The following is a 23,032-nucleotide window of genomic DNA, read 5'->3' as shown; positions in this document are numbered from 1 at the left end:
TAAGAATAGTATTTTTAGATATTATTATTTAGTATTTTTTTAATATATAATAAGCATTTATTTAAAGATGTCAAATATATCCATATCATCCAGAATAGTGTTCTAAAATCAATACTCAAAGAACTATCTATGGTACCTAATACTTTTATGAGAGGTAGTAGTTTTGTTAACGGTTTTTTATCATCATCATTAAAATAAAATAAAATAAGTGAGACCTAAATTGCATATCACATCTTATAAGAGTGCTAGTCACTATAACTTTCCTTGAGCATTTCCCTTAATTAAAGTCCAAAAAATGTGTGCCGTTAGCTTTTTTTGATTGTATAATTTTCAATTAATAATTATAAAAAAGTTAGAAGAACAAATTCCCTCCAAATGATTGGGGTCAAAATATGGTGTAAGGAAAAAAGAGTGATGGAGCACCTCTCTCCCACCTGTGCCCAAAAAAATCGATTTAATTACCTAACAATTTCTCTGTTTCTCTCTCTCTCTACATAAAACATAAAACATAAAAGTATAATTTGAACTCCGTATTATCGATAATTCCTCTCTCCGGCAATTCATTCGATAAGCGCAGTGGATCCACTCTCACTCTGTTCATCAGTCTTAGCTAGCTACCGATACTCGTACGGTTAGAATTCTTCTTTCTTCTACTGCAATCAATAATTTATTTAATTAATATAATTTAACCACATTTATTTTAATTGGTTCTTAATTACTGCATTAATAATCTGTTTTTGCAATATATATACTCACACACATACAGTCACATATGTATATATGAATATGATCAGTCGTGTTGCTTGTATGTGCTTGCTGTAGAAGATCACTTGGTTTGGTAATTTGTCATGCTCATTAGCTAATAATTATTTCTATCAATTAATTAGTTTTCATTCTATTGATCACTGAATCGGTTTCAATATTGAATTTTCACTTGCCATGCATTCTTACACTTGAAGATCGAGCGTTCTATTTGTTTGGTTTATTAGCTACGATTTGGTGATATTCAATTAATCATAATTGGTCAATTAAAATGAATGGAATCGGTTTTAATCATATTGAATTTTCCATTAATGATTGTTAGAGTCGACTGATATCTATGTTTGGTTTAGCTACGATTTAGTGATATTCAATTAATAATAGACCATGATGAATCTTCACGAGATTAAAGAATTACTAATGTTTTTTTTTCCCTCCGCAGTACAATCCTGCACTATAAAAATTGTTTTTAAAAGATATATATAGTATGGTTTGCATAAAAAAAAAATGATTTTGGTTGGCCTATTCGTGAAATTTTGAGAACATTTTTTTTTTCCTTCAAATGGAATTTCCGGTTCATCACCTAAATAAGGGTAAATACTATTTTGGATCTTGTGTTTTGCAAAAGTTATTAATTGGACCCTCTATTTTGTTAAATGACAAAATGGACCCTGTATTTTCTAAAATGGTACAAATAGGACCTAAATTGATTTTTTTGTCAAAATAAAATTTAATTATAATCCGATCTAAAAGTATTATGACAAAATTGTTTACATTTTTTGTATCTGTTCGTATCAGGAATTGTTTTCAAGTTGATTATATTAAAAAAAAAAAATTATCAAAAATTAAGCTTAGGGTCCTATTTTTACTATTTTGGAAAATACAGGGTCCATTTTGTCATTTAACAAAACATAGGGTCCAATCAGTAACTTTTGTAAAATACAGGGTCCAAAATAGTATTTACCCCCTAACTAATGGAACATTTTTTTTTTGCTGGAAAAAATATTTAAATTTAATATGGCCCAAAAAGAAAAAAAAGATAGATGTAGAAAAATTAATGCAAAATTAAATCAATCAAACTTTAACATTAATCAAACAATTAGTGAAAATACAATTAACAAATCAAGAAAAATAATAGAATGAAAATAAGGACAAACAAAGTAGTATTAAAAACATGAAAACAATAAGTACAGAAAATAAAAAAATTAACACCAAGATATATATTGGTTCAAGTCCGATAGATCAATGTGATCTATGACTCTACTTTAGTTCTGGAACACCACCAAATCTATTTTATTGATTGAGCAAAAACATGTACATTATAGTCGAGACAAATTCTCTGTTGAGTTCTTTCAAAATGTTTCAACTCTCACACTCTTACTCAATAATCTTCTTATATTCTTCGTACAAAATCCAACCCAATCTTTCTACCTCTCAATCTTAATTTGAATTGTGTTCTTTTCGTCGTGCTCAAAAGCTTAAGTATTGGTAGTATTTATAGGCTTTGGATCAAGATCTTAAAATCGGTCCCTGCAAAAATTGAAGTTGTTAAGTTAGCTAGACAATAAATAACTTAACCAACTTTCTTATGAGTGAGATCTCTACGTAGCATAAGTCTAAGTGCATTCGGGAATATGTAAGAGCTTTTGAGATTACGGACTAAGGGCATTCGCTGAAGAAGCTTCTGGATAGGATAGAACCAGCTAGAGTCGACTATCCGAAACTGCCTTTTAGGGAGATCAATCGTCCAAGAAGGATAACTAGCTGTCCGAAACTCCTTTCCGGAGGAAGGGTAGCTACCTTGAAGACTCAACTCGGAGTGAACATGATAGTCATTCCGGAATTTTCTTCTCGACTCAACTATCATTCTACAAGACTTCTTCTCAAATGGGTAAATTAGTTGTTCGAGAACAACATCCGATAAACACCTAACTTTCTAAAAACAACTTTTGGATACCTTTTTATTTAAACTAACCACAAAAGACTTTTTTTTTGGTGAACTATAATTTTTTTTTTAACTTGAAAGAGAGGAGATTCCAACTTTTATGAGAAAATGTGGAAGTGTGAAACTATAAAATGTTTTGGGAATGTATATGAGCGTGAAATCCGTCTTAGGAAATTAAATCAAGAAAAATAAGGTATAGTTTATACAAAAAAGACGAATAAATTTTGATTTGAGAGAAAGGGCTAGTCATGATTAGATAATAATAGTTTGGCCATGTATAATGATACATATATATATTTTGCAGCAATAATTATATATATTAAAAATGATGAGAGATTATATTGGTACGGTGGATATGACCATTCACAATAGAGTTCAACTGTTAATTTATTTTAACAATTTACCGTGTTTAAATTAAAATTTAAAAATTTATTATAATCAACTACTATTTCAATAAACAAAGTTACAACAAATAAAAATAATAAAATAAAATATTAAAAACACTGAATTAATAGTGTTATCCGCTATAAAGTATTTGTTGTGTACCTATTATAGTCGCTCTCATACATACATATATATATATATCCACTTAAGAAGGCAGAATTTAGAAATAGAGAGACTAATAAAAGAAGAAAATGTGGTGTGGTTGCTGGATGTCACTTTTAAAAATCTTCTTTGGAATGTGGTCCGAAGGGTCTAGATATGTCTTTTTAGCATGGGTCCCTCCTCATTACTATGGTTGACACTGCCAACCTCAACCCCCTTTGCATGCGTGACATATTTAAGTTGCAGTTAGAATAAATATCTAGCTACTTACTCCTTACTAGTGTAGCTTACTACTGCTACTGATACTCATACTGCGTTTCTTTCACGGGCTCTTCAAAAGTAGAAAGCATCTCATATTTCAACAATACTTTATTACCACCAACTCCACTCCACTTGCCTTCCTTTAGCAGAGAAAATATCAATGCTGCATATACGAGTGAGTCTTCCTGTGTCAATTAATCAATTCTGGCGTTATGGCATTTTCCATTTACTTACATTACATGTGCTTTGGTCATGTCATTATCTGTTTCTATATATATATATATATGATGGTGAACATGATGATTAAGTACTATAGGGTCCATATAGAGTTATCAGAAAAAAAGACAAAAAAGAAAAAGAAATAAACAGAGGTTTACTTGACAACCTTATATTTGCCTAAAATGTTTTCTTAGCATTCTTGTGTTGTGTTCAGTAACGTTCCAAGTGCTTTAATGTTTCTGAATGATTTTAAGTGCATTTACCTTATTAGGTTGCCACTGCCAAAGGCCAATGTGTGTTAAAACACGGTCTAGCGGTATAATTAGCGGTCAGGAGGTTGGGAAATAAGTTAGAGAGTCTAAGATTCGAATTTTAGAGGTCTAATTATTGAAGTTCTTAAAATTTCTATTAGCACTAATTATAGATATAGTTGTAAATAAGTGTGTGTTGTGCTAGTCCAATTTATATTTTTTGTGCTTTTTAAAATACGGATTGTATCGTATCGGAAATATGGGCCGTCTAATAATTTTATAGGGTTAGGCACAATCTGCAAGTCCAGTAATTTCGATCTGTACTCTGATATTCGTGTGTCTATTTCTCTTAAATATACTAACATGTTTTTTTATATAGACTTAAATTTGTGTTTTATATTTTTTTAACATTTTTATTAGAATTTGATAAGCTATAAATACTAAATACTAAATATATGTATATTTTGTATTTTAAATTACTTTTATATATTTTTTTAGTAATCATAATTATATTAAAAATAATTATAATTGATAAATAAATATTTATTATTGTTATTATTATTAAATTATTAGATTTTTTATTTTAACTTTCGAGATAATATATTCATATTTACATGTTCTGTTCGTGTTAAAATTTATCTTTTTTATATCATGTCGTACTGAAATTTTTTTTTTTTTTGTGGAGTCATACTAATTTTATATATGGAATAATTACGTTCAAATAATGTTTTTTTTTTTTTTTTACATTTTTACGATTTTTCAAAAAATAACACGAAAACAACATAAAATCAACAAGAAAATAACATCAAACGTCAAAAAAAAAAACAAGAAAACAACATAAAAGTAACATTAAAATAACAACAAAAAAATAACAAAAAATAACATACATATAACAAAAAATTAACAACAAATGAACAAAATTTCAACATAAAAGACCGTATTTTATGTAAATAAAATCAAAAAAATCGTAAATATATTTAAAATTTTGTAAAACCGTGTTTTTGTTATTTTTTTTGGTTATTTTTGTGCATTTGTGAAATTAACCCTTTATATATTGTCAAAAAGTTTGGTCCTTATTTACAGTACTACTAATTAACAAAATAATAGTTAAAAAATTTGATTAATCAAAATTAGCAAGTTTAGTTACCATTTTAAGTTAACGTTGGTGACGTACCTATGTGCCGAGTTACTAGTAGCTTGTTTGGTAGTGATAAGATATTATTGAACCAGTCAGTCCTCACACAACTAAATTGGGCCAAGATATTATAACTATTCAGAGCGGTACGAGGCACTTGTTCTTGTCGGGCCCCGGTTCAGTTACACGACACGTCACAATTATGGATTCGATATAATATTTTCTCTTTTTTGTTTGATAGAAATGCAAACATACTTAACTCTTTTATTTTACATTATTCACCAAAAAAAAAAATCTTTTATCTTATATGTAATAAGATATTAACCATACATTTAACTAACAAAAAAAAAAACCATTCATAAATATAATACACAAAAACAAGAAATTAATAAACACACTATGACAAATGTTCTCCTCTACAGTGTCTCAGTGTCTACTATGTAGTGTCTACACACTACACTACACTTGCAATAGAACAAAGCTCTTTATTTTGATTAGAAATCTTCCCACAACCCACATGGCATTTGTAATTGGTTTTAAATTTTTTATGAAAAAAGTTGGCATTTATCCAATAATTTTACAATAAATCCTCTCAGCTCGGAAATTATTCAATCAGGATCTTTAGGATTTTTTTTTTCTTGTGATAATTGTATTTTTTTCGAAATTAGAAACTCTAACTTCACAAACAAATCTTAAAAGTGTTTTTTTTTTTTAATCCTGTTGCTGTAAACTCAAAGCAACTTAATAAAAATCTTATTCAAAATAATGCTATAAAATAATTATGGATGTTAAGAAAATATATGATCCCATCTAATCTAATTTTTAAATTGTGGATATTGCACTTGTGCGAAGTAAAAAATTTAAAATTTGCTTTTCTGCAAATTGAATGTTGTTATTCTTAAAACTAATTATTCTAATAATATTGACATCCATTTATATATAATAGAAAAAATTAAAAAATAGAACAAAAATTAAAAAAAAAAATACAAAAATACTTTAACACGGAATTTTTTTTAATTTTATTCCTTCAACTTCTTTATTTATAAAAATACATCTTCACTAAAAATAATAAAACATTTTTTTATTGTTTTATAGTTATTATAGTTGTCATGTTATTTTTAGTTATTTTATAGTTAATTTATAGTTGTCGCGACATTAATTTTTTATTTTTTTTTTACTTTTTGCTGCGTAAAGAGTATTTTTATAATTTTAAAACTTTACAAGTGTACTTTTGTAATTAAAAAAAATTTAGGCTGTAAATTGTACAAAACATAAAAGAATGGTATATTTGAAAATTACACATATTTTAAAAAGTAGATTCTATTTTAGACATTGTGTTTTACAAAAATTATCGATTGGACTCTCTATTTTGTTAAATGATAAAATGGACCCTATATTTTCTAAAATGGTAAAAATAGGACCGTAAGCTCATTTTTTGATATATTTTTTTTTTTAATATAAGCAACTTAAACACGATTCATAATACGAACAAATACAAAAAAATGTAATTAGTTTTGTCATAACACTTTTAGATTGAATTATTATTAAGATTTATTTTACCAAAAAAACAGTAAGGTTATATTTGTACCATTTTAAAAAATACAAAGTTCATTTTGTCATTTAACAAAATAAAGAAGCTAATTAATAATTTTTGCAAAACATAATAATATTTATCCTATTTTAAATAATAAAAATTAAAAAGAATAATTTAGAAAATTGATAATATACCTATTTATTTATATAATACTTAAATAGAAAAAGTTTTTTATATATATAGGTGTTGTTTGTTGGATTTGGAGTTTGTCTATTTAGATAATTTCGATTTTTTTTTTATTTTGTATACTTTGATGTGTTGTTAGAGACTTAATTATAATTTTTTTGTTGAATATTTCATTTTAGTATTTATTTAATGAGTTTTTTATGGTTATTTTTTTTTAATTATCGTTTCACTTGTATTTAATTTTCAAAACTTGAATTTTAACGGTAAAACCTTCTAAATTACTGAATTCAGCAAATTTAAGGTGTCATCCAATTAACTTCAACTATGAACTGCTTATATGTTCATTCTTGTACACGTGTCATGTTTATATTGATACACATAATATTATTATTTAAAAATTAAATAAAATTATAAAGATAAAAAATATTATAAATTTTAAAATATTTTTTTGTAATTTTTAAATAATTATATTAGTTGTACCATATAAACGTGCTACGTGTACAAGAGTATAAACCTAACAAATTATATTGGCAGTTAACTATAAAAAATAGATAATATTTTATATTTGTTAACAATTTAATAATTTGGATGGTTTTACTATTAAAATTTGAGCTTAGAGAATTAAGTACAAGTAAAATAATAGTTGAGGTGATTTAACAACTAAAAAACTTATTTAATTTTAATGATGTATTTTTTATATTTTAATAAATTATTAAATAATTTAACGCTTTTATTTTATATATGAGTCGGTTCGGATATTGCAAAAAATATAACCTCATTTTTTTTCTTTGACAAATTAAATAAATGATGACTTTTTATTTTGTTTTAGAAAGGGAGGTCAAAAGAAAAAAGTATTCTAAATTCGTTTCAGATTTCAACAGTAATAACACATTATAATTATGTATCCGAGGTCTGTCTCCGAATTGGCTGTCAAACTCATAAAAATGACTTGCTTTTAAAAGAAAACTTTAATACTCGGAGACAAAAGTGAAAGAAAAAAAAATCGTGGATTCTATTTATATTTGAGTAAATATTATTTTGAATTGTGTATTTTACAAAAGTTATAGATTGAAATTTTTATTGTGTTAAATAATAAAATAAATTCTGTATTTTCTAAAACAATAAAAAAGCCTTAACTTAAATTTTGATAATTTTTTTAATATAACTAACTTGAAGACAAGCGAATACAAAAAATATAAATAGTTTTGTCATAACACATTTAGATCGAATTTTTATTAAATTTTATTTTGACAAAAAATCAATTCATGGTTTTATTTGTATGATTTTAAAAAATACAGAATTTATTTTGTCATTTAACAAAATAGAGAGTCAAATTAGTAATTTTTGCAAATACAAGGTTTAAAATAGTATTTGCCCTTTATAAATATAAAATGGTTGGAGTTCTATAAATATAAAAAGTTCATTAATACTCCCAATATTAAAAAGGGGGGGGGGTTTTTTTTTTTTTTTAATTTTTACAGTTCTAAACAGTTTTTTTTTGTATTTTAACGGAATTCTACATAGAAATTTCTATTGCAACAAACGGAGCAACCTAAATCGCAACCAAAAAAATCGTATAGCAATTCACATAAAAATTTTCGGAGAAACCACTTTAGAATTCCAAACCGTAAATTTGAATAAAAAAAAAGTACATGAAATAATTCTCCTATTAAAAATAATAATTTTATAAATAATATATTAATATTTATATATATTTAAATCAATTTAAAATAAATAATATTTATATTTATATATTTATAAAACAAATTTTATTACTATTAAAGGATATATGTACAGTTTTCAATTTTCATTTAAAAAGAAAAAAGAAAGAAATAAATGTAGGTATGGTTTTAAAAGAAATAAATGTAGGTATGGTTTTAGTGTCATTTTTCATATATAATGTGCACATTGGTGTTTTGTGCTTAATTACTCGCATAAGACAGAGGCAGACATAATTTTCGGCTCTCACCCTTTAAGACCCGACTCTTTCGTGTCGTCTAAAAGCTTTAATTATACCATCTGAAACCAAATTATTTCAACCTGGCTAGAATATTCCATCGATGACCTTGATTTTATCGCTCATTAAACACGCATATAATCCTCTTTCAAAACAAAAAAAACACATATAATCATGTGCCCTTTAAGTGTCATTTTCATAATATGTCCAATTTTTTTTTTAAGGATGTACAAATTTTCTTAGAATACAGTTTCAGTGAATTTTTCAAGGGAATATGATGCTCTTTTTTATAATAATGTTTTTCTACAGCAACATAAATATGTAAATAAATCTATATCTTTCAACAAAAATTCTAGCACTTCTCTCATTTGATTCTTTCCCGGCGCCATTTGATTCTAGCACTCTATATTTCACCATGGCCGTTAATTTAATTTACTGTTTTTTGTCACATATTGATATTGAAAAGATATTAGAAAAAGTGGTGCATGGCATTACTATTCTTTTTCTTGGTTTGAGTAGAAATATCTAATAACAAAATATTGTGTCTTTTATATTTTTCCCTCTTTTCCCCGAACATGCTTCTTTTGCTTATTTTCCAAAATAGGTGAAATGAAAATGACTGCTGGTAAATTATTCTTCTGTTCTGAATTTTTTTCTAAAGGGGTATGCTGCCTTTCATCTTGGACTTTCTTTGTCGTTAGATATGTGGCAAATCCTTCTAGTGGGCCATATTTAGCTTCATACTGACAAAACTTAGAGAAGAATATAAAATATAATTAAGCTTTACATTCGATTTTTCCAATTAAAGTATCAAAGGGGTTTTTCTTTTTTAATAAAATGTGTCATATATATCTGTATAAAAAGCATTTATCTCGTTGTTGTGGTATTTCAGTGTTTCTCTATCTATATATACTACTATAACTATTACTATATATAAAGCAAAATAGTGACTTTACGTGTAACTTCTCTTCTGGCGGCTAAACAAATCTCTTTTGAAATAGCTGTGCATACAACTAATCTCAAAATTCTCATATTTTATTGAATTAATGATATAATTAACACAGAATTGAACAATTTGTGATGTTCTCATATATTTATGGAAGAGAGAAAAATTAATTAGAGCTTTTATTTTGCTTTAACTGCCAAATTAATAACAATTGAATAAATTAGAAAAAAAAAACTAAAAGAGAGAGAGTCTGTAGAGAGTGAGGAATTAAATTATGAGATGAAAATGTTTGAAATTTGTAATAAATGAGAAGCTAAATAAATGGTGTAAATTATTAACCCATTATATGTTAAAGATGCTTGATCTTTTTTTCTATATTAACTAATGAATACACGTACGCGGTTACCATATATTTATGAACATTCAATATTAAAAGATACACTAATGTAGTTTAAATAATTTTATGAATAGATAGTAAGAGATTAAATGTCTCATCATCTTCTAAATATCATTAATATGTAAGTGAAATAGCTAATTAAATTTAAAAAATAAAATAAAAAATCATAAAAATAGATAAATCTTAAAAAATCTATAAAATAGAAAAATGACAATTGTAAAATGATAGAATGTCATGCCACATACCCCAACAACACAATTATATAGATATATAGATTAATATGTATGGCATGGCTTGCTTTGAAACCTCCCAATTTTAAAGTAGAGCACACTTGCATTTTCTAATTAATTCTAATTATATATATTTATATGCAACACTAATTTTCTTTTTCAGCAACTACATTTATTGTATTTGATTTTGATTGACATATAGAAGCATTGTGCTGTCTGTTGTTGTACCCATTTGGCCATAGTCTAGTACCATATAAACAGGTATATACAGTATACTGTATATATATATAGTGTATGTATATTAATATATACGCTTGTGCTGATTCGTGCACTGTACTTTTTTTCTGTGAGAACATTATTTTGATGGCCCTTTCTACCAAGTGCGTACTTTGAATTATAGAGCTCTTTTTTATGCGTAATTTTCATGCTTATTTTGCTTAAACTATTGTGGGGGCTTTTTTTTTAAATATAATAACCAATTTAACTATTGTGTGACTCACCTTTTTTGTTTGTACTGGTGTTAATGTTATTAACTTTTACTATTATAAAGTTGACATTAGTATAAACAAAAGATGAGTTACACCAATTAGTTACAATTTTTTTTTTAAAATATATATTATAAGTTACAATTTGGTTATGCTAAGCAAAAATTTTGGTTTAGTTTATGTTACTGATATAAAAACATATATTTTTTTAATAAAATATCATTAATAAAAGATAGGGAAATTACTTTATCTGTTTTTTTAATTTTTTTTTTAAATTTACGGTTTGGGTTTCTAAAGTAGTTGCAGCGCTAGTTGCAATAGGGGTTTCTATACGATTTTTGTTGCAATTTAAGTTGCAGCTAGTTGCAATAAGAATTTCTATGTAGAATTCCGTAAAAATGCAAAAAAAAATGCAAAAAAAGAAAAAAAAAACTGTTTTGAAGTGTAAAAATGAAAAAATCCGTAAAAGATATACGGAATTTTTAATAAATTTTAATTTTTTTATATAATAATGCGCATTGAAGTTTTTAAAACACTCTAAATTTAAAAAAAAAATTAGAACAATTCAACATACCAAAAAAAAATTTAAAATAATTTATTATACGCGTGTGAAATAGATAATTTTTTTTTTTTGAGAAAAATACGTCATTAATATACGAAGACCCAATAGGAAAAATCTCAAAAGAAAAAAGAGTGCTTAAAAAGAATATATTAATGAATATTTTTTTGAATTAAGTACAACATGGATACACCTAGTTAGGCCACCAAACATAATCATCATCAATAAAATATAAAACTAGCTTGGCTAAAGAATGTGCAACATTATTAGTCATCTTAGGACAAAACTTAAAAGAAATATTAGTAAAATTATTACAATAAATAAAAATATCTCTAATAATACAACTAAAATAAGACTGATTCACATGATGATTAGAGATAGCGTAGAATTTTTTTTATTTATGCTTTTATAATTAATTTTTTTATTTATTTATTAAAATAGAAATAGCAAAACTTCAAAATAAAAAAAAAAACATAATCTCAAAATGAAAACAAAATCTCAAAATAAAAACAACTTTTATAAAATAAAAATAGAGCAACCTCAAATCAGCTTTTATAAAAATGAAAAAAAAAATCTAAAAAAAAACATAAAAATGGAAAGAAAAAAAATAATAATAAAAAATACATGGTAATATATTTTTTGGAAATTCTTATCATGCATAAAATTTTTTTGAAAGGAAACTTACTATACAAATTAAGTTTAGTAACTAATTACTACCCAATATAACTTTTAAGACATATTTATGGAATCTTTATTAACAGAATTATAAAATTTGGGTAACTATACCGATCAATATAAATCAGTTACCTAAACTTATAGCTTTCCTTAATAAATCAGTTACCTAAACTTATGTATTATATATTGCAGGGATGGACCCACTACTATTAATGTGGCTATAGTTATTATCAACAAAAATATTATTTTTTAAAAAATTAAATATAATTTTTTAATTTAATAATTATAAATTAAAATAATAAAAAAATCTTTACAAAATTAAATAAATCTAATAAAAGTAATTATAATATAAATATAAATATTTTTTAATAATAAATAATTCCTCATAATAAAATAAAAATTGTCCATCACTAATTGCATGAATTTGTTATTGCTTTGTATTATTCTGAGTATTTGGATTAAATATTTTGTTCCATTCAACCAAGTTTTTGTCTAAAGTATTAGCATTAGAAAAATCATCTATGTCCGGTGCCGATTGAATTATTTATTTACTAAACTGATTTGATGAATGTATATGATATTTATTTTATTTTATTATTTTGTAGAACTTATTATAAGAATTAATTACAAAAAAAAAAAAAAGAAAAAAAAAACAAGTGGACCTTGAAATGTTTCTTAGCATAGCATCTACAATGTAAAGATTATTATTAACCTGAATTCAACCCAATTAATAATAATAATAAAGTATGTTGTAAGTAATGATTTCATGCCACAATAGCTGTAGATGCATGCTAATGTAGGTCCAATTAATATAATCAGTCTAAAAAGACGGTCTCAGTGTTTCATTTTTATTCTTTAAGATTCAATCATTCATTTTTTTATTCTTTAATAATATTTTTTAAAATTAAAATAAGAGTTACACATTATTATTATTACAGTAGAACTTTTATTCAAGAATACACTTAAATTATATTCTAATTGAGATGTTATAATTAAATAGAGTTACACTAAAAAAAATTAAAAAAACCAAAAAATACCAATATTACAATAATAACAATAAATAATCATTAATACTATATCATAATAGAAATATTTTAAAGTAAATATAATATTCATGTATTATAATTTAAAATAACATTATTAATTTTACATAAATAAATTTATAAAATACATGTATATATTTTATTAAAATGTAATTCTTTATATAGATGTATACTTTGGTAATACGGGACTTAAAAAATATATAATTAATTACAATTTAAAAATTATTCTTATTTATAACTGATTTAAATTAGAACTTAATTTTTTTATAATAAATTAGAGATTATTCTTGAATAAAGTATTTTTAAATATAAGTTCTGTATAACTTAAAAGCTCTAACTGTACAACTTAAAACTCTCTTGGGATAAATAACAGTTTAGTCAAACTGAATGGAGTGAGTGAAACAACGGAAACTCTCTTTTTAAACCTTTAGAAGAGTTGGAACCCAGTCACGGGATCTTAGGAACTTTCCTTAATCATACTTTATTGTTTTTTATTTTTATTTTCTCTTATTATTATTATTATTATTGCCTATTTATTGAGATTTTCTTTCTTTTTTTATTTTTTTTCATCAACTTGCTCCTCTTTTGAATTTTGGAATTTGGGCAATTGCAAGTTTTGCATTTGTTTCCTTTTTATTAAAACATTTTTTTTTTCCTTTTATGTTTATAAACCCAATATTTGGTGTTACCTCTGCATGGATTCTAAGCTGTCTATATATAAAGCTTACACGGGGATTCGATTGATAGCTTATTTTTTTTCTCTAACTTCGTTAATTCTCTGCCATTCAGAATCTGGAGGTTTTCTTCTTTCTTATCTAGTTTATAATACATATTTAGTGGTGAGAACCCTCATCGCATCTTATGTTTGAACTCTGGCACTTGTATCAAGAAATTGGTAAATTACATTTTGAGTGTTAGTTGAATTGGGTTTTTGAAACTTTTCTTCTTATATATATTTGTTTCTCAAGTTTCTGAAGATACATGACAATAAGTACTTTCTCAATATCAAAGAATTGCAGTTCCAATATATTTTGGCACCCATGCAATGTGTTTGTTGTTTCGATTGTGTGATGTGATATATGTACCTATGGTGGGGACTTGTTAGATGTACCTTTCAATTCATTCAATTTTTTTTTTTTCTTCTGAGTAGTAGTGGGTCCTTTTCTTCACAATTTAATAACATGCTTTTTCTAATATCTTTTTTTTATGAAATTGGATTGATTTCCCTTCAGATTTATGGACTCAAAATTGAATGACGTAACTGTGTTTTTCACTTACCCTTTTGCCTATCTTATTGCTTAAAAACTTTTACTAGGGTAATTCTATATCAGTATTTATGTTTCCTTCTTTCTTGATTGTTATGATTGTTAATAATGTAGGAGACGCAGTTGTACTGTTAAGAAGCATTTGTGCTTCTAAATTTTGGTATACAAGGTTCAGTTTCATAGAGAGCTTATGCCAGGGAACAAGTACGAGATTAATTCAACCTACTCATCTGGTCGACATGAACGCCTATTGAGAGAAAGGCAATTGAAAAACAGCAGGAGTTCTCAATCAAACGATGTAACTACTGAGAATAACATTAAGGGGGCTCAGTATATTGAAAATGATGTCTGTATAACAGAAGATGATCATTCGAAAGTTGCCACTCTTGGACAGTACCCTGAAGGGGATACTACTGCAACGGCTAATAATTATGAACGGTGTGGAAAGCCAGACAGAAAGCCAGCTAGACAGCGGTTATTGGTGGTTGCAAACAGGTTACCGGTCTCTGCTGTGAGGAAAGGTGAAGATGTATGGCATTTAGAGATTAGTGCTGGGGGTTTAGTCAGTGCTCTTCTGGGTATGCAATCCTTAATCTTCATTTTATGGATTGTTTGGTCTATTTATATATTTCAAATTTTCACAATTTACTTTGTGTGTTTCTCTCTGTTACTTGTTTTCTTTCCCCTGTCATTTTATTTCTTAGTTTTGTACATTTATTTTGGCTGTGTTATAGGTGTGAAGGAGTTTGAGGCAAGGTGGATCGGTTGGGCTGGTGTAAATGTGCCAGATACAGTTGGACAGAATGCTCTTACTAAGTCTCTAGCGGAAAAGGTTAGCTTTCTACTCTTGACATAGAATCATTTGGACTTGTTAGGAATGCAGCTTCGATTTCTTGCTTCATGCACCCTAAGTTCTTGGACAGAACTCTAACACCAGTAACCAACCAAGAAAACAGAGTAACAACAATTAACTTGTAAAAGTGTATTGAATCTTATTAATGAACTGAGATTGTATTTACATATATACACAAGTGTCTATTAAAGAATAGGCTAGCTAAACTAGGATTATCTAATGCGTTATATACACGGCATTAGTTAGTTACAATGGTAAGGAAAGCTAACTAACTCTTATGACGTATAGACAGTTAGGAAAATAATTGTCAACCGCCAACAGTAAATGACAACTATCCCACAGGACTGTTTAATGCTACTGTCCTCAAATTCTGGGTTGATTGCTTATGTTTATCTATTTCTTCTTTACAGAGATGTATTCCAGTATTTCTTGATGAAGAGATTGTTCATCAATATTATAATGGCTACTGTAATAACATTTTATGGCCACTTTTTCATTACCTTGGACTTCCACAAGAAGATCGGCTTGCTACCACCAGGAGTTTCCAGTCTCAGTTTGCTGCATATAAGAAGGCAAATCAAATGTTTGCTGATGTGGTAAACCAGCATTATGAAGAGGGTGATGTTGTTTGGTGCCATGATTACCATCTCATGTTTCTACCTGAATGCTTGAAAAAGTACAACAATTCAATGAAAGTGGGTTGGTTTCTACATACCCCTTTTCCTTCATCTGAAATTCACAGGACCTTGCCATCTCGATCAGAGCTGTTGCGCTCAGTTCTTGCTGCAGATTTAGTTGGGTACGTTGTGAAATGAGCAGCACTTACTGAATAATATTATGTGATTTTTGTTTAATTGTTTTCAAGAACCAGTCTTTTACAGTCAGCTGGAGGGGAATAAATAGGTAGCTTGCATAGCATGTGCAAACATGCTTCACGTATTATATGATGTTTTTCTATTTGTCTGTTTGTTGCTTTCTTCATTTTAAGTGTTTGGATTTTATAAAATTCTGAGCATGTTATTTATGTATTTATCTTCAATTTTCCAGTTTTCATACATATGACTATGCACGTCATTTCGTAAGTGCTTGTACTCGTATTCTTGGATTGGAGGGTACTCCTGAGGGAGTTGAGGATCAAGGGAGGCTTACCCGAGTAGCTGCAGTAAGTTGAAATTACATGCCCCTTATTTTTATTTAAAGTTGAAAGCATATTACATAATGCCAACTTGTTTATCTGATTCCTCTGTTTAAATTTCAGTGTCCCATTGGTATAGATTCAGATCGCTTTATACGTGCACTTGAGCTTCCTCAAGTCCAAGAACACATAAGGGAACTTAAAGAAAGATTTTCTGGGCGGAAGGTAAATAATTTATCTGATTGTAACAGTTTCCTATGAGCTGAATTTTTTGGATAGCTGGTCCCTTTATATGCTATGAGGCCTAGTTTATAAAAGTATCACGTACAAGTTGTCCCTGTCTAATTACCTCATCCCACACACTAAACAAACTTATGACTTGTTTGGTTCTTTTATTGATTAGCTATAAAAATATTCTGTCCTCATCTTCCTTGTGACAAATTCCTGTTTATGTTATTGCTCTTTTAGAGTTCTATTATTAGTAGATTAGTATATTTCATTTTATATCTGATGATATATCTTGTGTTTTATAAAAGTTTCTTATGTGAAGCATTTGACATGACAGGTAATGTTAGGTGTTGATCGCCTTGATATGATTAAAGGAATTCCTCAGAAGATATTGGCCTTCGAAAAGTTCCTAGAGGAAAACCCTACTTGGCGTGACAAAGTAGTTTTGTTGCAAATTGCTGTGCCAACAAGAACAGATGTTCCAGAGTGTATACTTCTGTCTAAACTTGCATTGCTTCTTGTTGTATTTGTCTGATTTGCAAATAGTTTTCCTTTTTGTGTTTCACAATTACTTTTTGTTTCCTTAATTTATTGTATTTGAATTCCTTATGTTAGACCCTTAGTAGTTTAATGTATTTGATGTCTAAATTTGAGCTAAGTTCTAGGTGACTTCTGATTGTAGCTTGGGGTAGATGCAGAATAGTGTTATATTTTGTCTCTCCATTGTATTACTGCCATTGCTTTTAAATAATTGACTCAGTCTACAATGTTTAAGATAAATTTATACATAGCTGTTTTTTTTTTTTTTTGCAGAGTTAGATAAGTTAATGTGTTTGAGCAAGTTACTTGAATTCTAAGAGCATTTTGTTTGTTTTCTTGTTAAATTTGACTTATCAATGTTTCATATTGCATTTTCACAGATCAAAAACTCACAAGCCAGGTCCATGAAATTGTTGGACGAATTAACGGCAGATTTGGAACATTGACAGCTGTTCCAATACACCACTTGGTTTGTTTAAGGCCCTTTTAATCAGTTATTTCTTAATGAATGGACAATTCACATCTCACTATATTATTTTGTGTAATTGTTATTTTGACAAGTGTATATACTGACCTGTAGCTTATCATTGTTAGATCTAGCCTTACTTCTAGACAAGTGGTTCTATATTTCTAATGGTAGAGGTTTAGCTTGTCTGAGTGTGGAGCTTTGTGTAGATCACATCAGGGATACATTTATGTGGTTCTTGATGAGTCTGATGCTATCTTTATTTCTTTACAGGATCGATCTCTTGATTTCCATGCTTTATGTGCTCTATACGCTGTCACAGGTACAATGTTTTATTTTCCCTTTTAGTCTGCTCTTGCTTATTTTTCACTCTGCAATTATTTTGTATTGGACTTTAAAATTTCCCTCCCTTATTAGAAAGAAATGATGCATTGCAGTATTGTTACTTAATTAGCTATCAGTTTCTATGGATTTAAAAAATCTCTCTGTATATTGTTGCAAAGAAACTCTGAGAATGAAAGACCAAGTGCTACTGTAAATGAATTTAGTGAATTTTAAGTTCCCCATTTTAGTATAAAGGAAACTGTTCAAGTCCACATTTTATGTGTTCAAGCAGTCTCACCTGCATCCACCCATTTTATCTTTTTCAGATGTAGCACTAGTCACATCTTTAAGGGATGGTATGAATCTTGTCAGTTATGAGTTTGTAGCTTGCCAAGATGCAAAGAAAGGAGTTCTGATTCTTAGTGAGGTAATAATAATATCCTACAGCAAAAATTGTTTGGAGAGTTAAGATTGTGAGGTTAGCTGGAGTTGTTGATTGTAGAGATCCAACTTTTGATACTTGAGATTTATTTTGCAGTTTGCTGGTGCTGCACAGTCTCTAGGTGCAGGAGCCATTCTAGTAAACCCATGGAACATCACTGAGGTTGCTAATGCAATTGGCCAAGCTTTGGATATGGAGCCTGAGGCCAGAGAGAAGCGACACAATCATAACTTTTTGCATGTGACTACACACACTGCACAAGAATGGGCTGAGACTTTTGTGAGGTATGCATGCATAAGTTGTATAACATTGCCTGGTGTCATAAATATGAAAATAAGATATTGTAAAACATTTAACTCCTGCTTTAAATGCATTCTGTTAGTGTTATAATTGATGAGCAATCATATTTGAAGGCATGAACAGAAGCTCTCCATAGCATGCAAAACTATTTGTGAATTTTATACAAAGAAATGAAGGGAGTAGTGTTATTCCATGAATTTTGTTATTATCTGGCAAAATGCACGGCGGCACATTTGGTTCAAGTCAACTATTTTTAGTTAACCACCTGGAATTATTGTGCTTTAATGACACTGAAGTACAAGTCTTGCCTATGAGTAATAAATAGACAACTAGACTAAATGATATTTGTTGCCTGATTTTATTTGTTCTAGAAATCGATTCCATAGTTTTGTGAAGAATTGAATGGACTGTATAATGAAATTTGGCATTTGTTCAGTGAACTAAATGATACTGTGGTTGAAGCGGAAATACGGACTCGAGAAGCTAAACCCTCTTTTCCTAACAATGATGCAATTGATGGCTATTTGCACTCTAATAATCGATTGATCATACTGGTATGCTTTTTATATGAAACTTCACACTAGTGGAAATTGTTACTCTTTTCTATATCTATAGTATGTAGTTTACTAGTTATAAATTGTTTTGGAGATAATTTATTTACTTTTGTATACGGTTGAAGCCAAAGACCTTGATCAGTTGTGCTGTCCATTCTTGTTCAATTCTGTCTACAAGGATAGCAGTTTCTTTGGAAAAAGCTGCCCTGTCTACTAAAAGAGACATGCTGCAAATTAGTTATTTTTTCATAATAAATTATTTCCATTTTAAATTCTTTTGTGTCTTTTGTTCCAGGGATTCAATGCAACACTAACCGAACCTGTGGACACACCGGGACGAAGGGGTGATCAAATTAAAGAAATGGACGTTAAATTGCATCCAGAGTTGAAGGCACCATTAAGGGCACTTTGCAATGATCCTAAAACAACAGTTGTTGTCCTTAGCGGGAGTGACAGAACTGTCTTAGATGAGGTATTACTCTCATGTTTTCTCTTCAATAGTATCTCTCCTCAGCTTTTCAATCTCCTCTTCTAATACATTTATTTGCTCAGAACTTCAAGGAGTTCGACATGTGGTTGGCAGCTGAGAACGGAATGTTTTTACGACATACAAAGGGCGATTGGATGACAACAATGCCTGAGCACTTGACTATGGAGTGGGTCGAGAGTGTGAAGGTCTTCCTTTAAAAATCTGAAATTTGGTGCTATACTTCTTAGCTTTTGTCATCCTCACCCTAAGCTCATATTGTTGTTTCTCTTTCACCAGCATGTCTTTGAGTATTTCACAGAGAGAACACCCAGGTCCCACTTTTACCAACGTGAAACTTCCCTTGTATGGAACTACAAATATGCAGGTATCATAATTTCTGGACCTTTTCTCTTAATAAACTCATCTTTTTTTCCCTATTAGTATTGACTTTGTTGCCATGTGAATGTTCTAGATGGTGAATTCGGACGATTGCAAGCAAGAGATATGCTGCAGCATCTATGGACGGGTCCTATTTCTAATGCATCTGTTGACGTTGTTCAAGGCAGCCGTTCTGTTGAGGTGCGAGCGGTTGGTGTCACAAAGGTCAGTGGCTGTTTCTCAGTACTTAAAACTTATAATATGCACTTATCAAAACAAGCTTAGTGCTTACTATATTTTATTTATAAATAATATAGGGTGCAGCAATTGACCGTATATTGGGAGAGATAGTCCATAGTAAATGCATGACAACACCCATAGATTATGTCCTATGTACCGGCCACTTTCTTGGAAAGGTAAAACTTTCTTTCTCAACTCATGAGATGAATAATTCAGTTATGTTCAAATTATATTCACATAAATTCAATGGTGTTTACTTGATTAGGATGAAGATGTGTACACCTTTTTTGAGCCAGTGCTTCCATTAGATTGTCTTGGTCTTACAAGAAGCAAAGGAAGTGAGGGTCATAAGCAATCTTGTGAGAGGAGATCTTCTACCAAGGCTACAGGAACTAAGAATGGGACAAAATCACCACAAATCAAGACCCAAAAACTTTCATCAAATGGTCCAAATCAAGAGAAGAAAAATGCCAACAATAATCACAAACCACCACAAGACAAGGGTTCGTGGAATGTACTTGATCTCAAGGTGGAGAATTACTTCTCTTGTGCTGTTGGGAGGAAAGGAACAAATGCTAGGTATCAACTTGCCTCCTCAGACGATGTGGTCTCGTTTCTTAAGCAAATGGCTGATTCAATGATGTGAATGCGATGATATGCATCCCACAAGTTTTAAATTATTATTTTTTATCTCTTGATATTTACCATTCTTTAGTACTATTTTTTATTAGAGAAATGCTAAAGGGCATCAGTGGGCTTAGCATCCTTCTATGTGTTAGTATCGTTATTGGTCCAACTAAGTATCAGATCTCACATAATTTAATATAATAGTTTTTAGGGAGTATCGCTAGCCACTGGTGTCTAATAGCAATGCTTTTTTTATTAATATTTTTAAGCTTACGAGTTACGACTTGTTTTAGTTGGATACTATTACTTCGGTTATTGATTTTAACAATAGCTGCTCAATAATTATAGGCTGTCAAACGGTTTTGACTCCTCAATGTTGAATTTAGAGAGTCAATCCTATTAATTTTGTTGCTGAGTTATCTTTTACAGAAGTTTACTTTTTAATGTTATTAAGAACTTACCCACTGCATTAATCTTCTACCTTTAACATGAAAAACTGTAAATAATAAAAATGATATCGCTTAGACTAATACCATATAAACTAAAAGTTCAGCAATTCTGGATGTTGATGATGCATAGGTATTAGGTAGTGTCGTACAGACTAAGTTGATTAATCTTCTTTTGCTTTATTAGTTGGCCTTGTATTCTCGATGTGTGCCAAATTCATTTAACTAACAAATTCTTGCCTTCAAACTTAGAAAAATGCAAATTGAAATAGAATTCTTATATAACAATTCATGTGGAATTTTATAATAAAAATTACTAATAAATAATCAAATCAAAGCTCCCTTTAGTTACCTTGATGCCTAGAATATGGATGAAAATTGCCGAAAAGTAATTCAGGAGGCCTGGCAACATGAGTTTCACGGCTATCACAGCTTTGTGCTTTGCTCTAAACTTCGGTGTACGGCTTCGGCTTTGAGCAAATGGAACAAAGAGTGCTTTGGGATATGTAGAAAGAAATTGGACCTTCTGGAGAATCTGCTTTCCGAGGTTCAATCTTGGACCCCTTCCCTGGAGAATGATCAACTTGAGTGTGCTTTGCTCTTGGAAATTGATGAAATCGAGATTAGACAAAAGGCTATTTGGAAACAGAAGTCCCGTGAATTGTGGCTCAAAGAGGGGGTCGTAACTCCCGTTTTTTCCACACATCCATTATTGTTCGAAGGAAGAAGAATTTCATCTGGGCCGTTTCGGAGGATGGTGACCACTGGATTGAGGAAAGGAATCTTGTGGTGGAGTACTTTAGATCAAAGTTCATTGATTCCTATTCTACGACGAACCCGGTGGTTAGTGATGATTTATTTAATTTAATATCCCCCTGTATTTTTGATCTTGAGAACCATGCTTTGGTCGATATACCTTCGGATGAGGAGATCAAAAGAACGGTTTGGGCTATGCCCCCTTTGAAGTCGCCTGGGCCGAACGGTTTCCCATCTAAATTCTACAGAACTCATTGGGATATAGTGGGGAAACAAACCGTGGATTTTGTTCAGGAATTCTTTCGATCGGGCAAATTTACTAAGGAAGTCAATCGTACTTTCACTGTTCTGATTCCCAAGCGAAGTAATGCGAGGAATTTTGATGACTACCGGCCTATTAGCTTATGTAATGTAAGCTATAAGATAGTGGCTACTATCTTGTCAAGCCACTATCTTGTCAACTAGACTTCGATCAGTGCTGGAAAAGATTATTTCCCCTTATCAATCGGCGTTTGTCAAAGGGAGGTGGATCACTGAAAACTTTGTTATAGCGCAAGAGATTGTCCACGATATGGGGAGGAAAAGTGGGAAACATGCTTTTGTAGGGATTAAATGCGACATGTCGAAAGTCTATGATAGGCTTGAATGGAAGTTTGTAAACAATGTGCTAAGGGCTTTCGAGTTCAATATCAAGTTTTGTGATCTTATCATGGAATGCATCTCCACTGTCAGCTTCCAAGTTCTGTTAAATGAAGGGCTAACTAAATCGTTTAGACCTCATCGCGAATTGAGACAAGGCGATCCGTTATCCCCTTTCATCTTCATTGTATGTGCTGAAGTTTTGTCTCGATTAATTCTAGACAAGGAACAGAAGGGAGAGA

The 23,032-nt window shown here is 29.3% G+C and overlaps 1 protein-coding gene across 7 annotated transcripts; it reads left to right on the top strand.

The window, feature by feature from the left end:
* The first annotated feature begins 229 nt into the window (after positions 1–229).
* On the top strand, positions 230–21,313 carry LOC115706813 (alpha,alpha-trehalose-phosphate synthase [UDP-forming] 1). Of its 7 annotated transcripts, none has more exons than XM_030634553.2 (18): positions 230–631; positions 14,508–14,971; positions 15,128–15,225; positions 15,657–16,045; positions 16,294–16,408; positions 16,505–16,606; positions 16,947–17,097; positions 17,530–17,618; positions 17,889–17,937; positions 18,266–18,366; positions 18,478–18,665; positions 19,118–19,235; positions 19,531–19,707; positions 19,788–19,910; positions 20,002–20,089; positions 20,177–20,307; positions 20,400–20,498; positions 20,588–21,313. In XM_030634553.2, exons 2-18 carry the CDS (start codon positions 14,584–14,586, stop codon positions 20,966–20,968), a joined length of 2,787 nt encoding a protein of 928 aa, XP_030490413.2. In that variant the 5' UTR covers positions 230–631; positions 14,508–14,583; the 3' UTR covers positions 20,969–21,313. The 7 variants fall into 7 exon arrangements, with proteins under 7 accessions (XP_030490413.2, XP_030490414.2, XP_030490416.2 ...); XM_030634554.2 differs by having other exon boundaries at positions 372–626; XM_030634556.2 differs by lacking the exon at positions 230–631 and adding an exon at positions 3,255–3,686.
* The last annotated feature ends 1,719 nt before the right edge of the window (positions 21,314–23,032 follow it).

The sequence above is a fragment of the Cannabis sativa genome, chromosome 1 (assembly GCF_029168945.1).
Source record: "Cannabis sativa cultivar Pink pepper isolate KNU-18-1 chromosome 1, ASM2916894v1, whole genome shotgun sequence".
Classification (NCBI taxonomy): domain Eukaryota; kingdom Viridiplantae; phylum Streptophyta; class Magnoliopsida; order Rosales; family Cannabaceae; genus Cannabis; species Cannabis sativa.
Note: the sequence above shows the minus strand (reverse complement) of the source record. Positions and strands in the feature narration are given on the sequence as shown.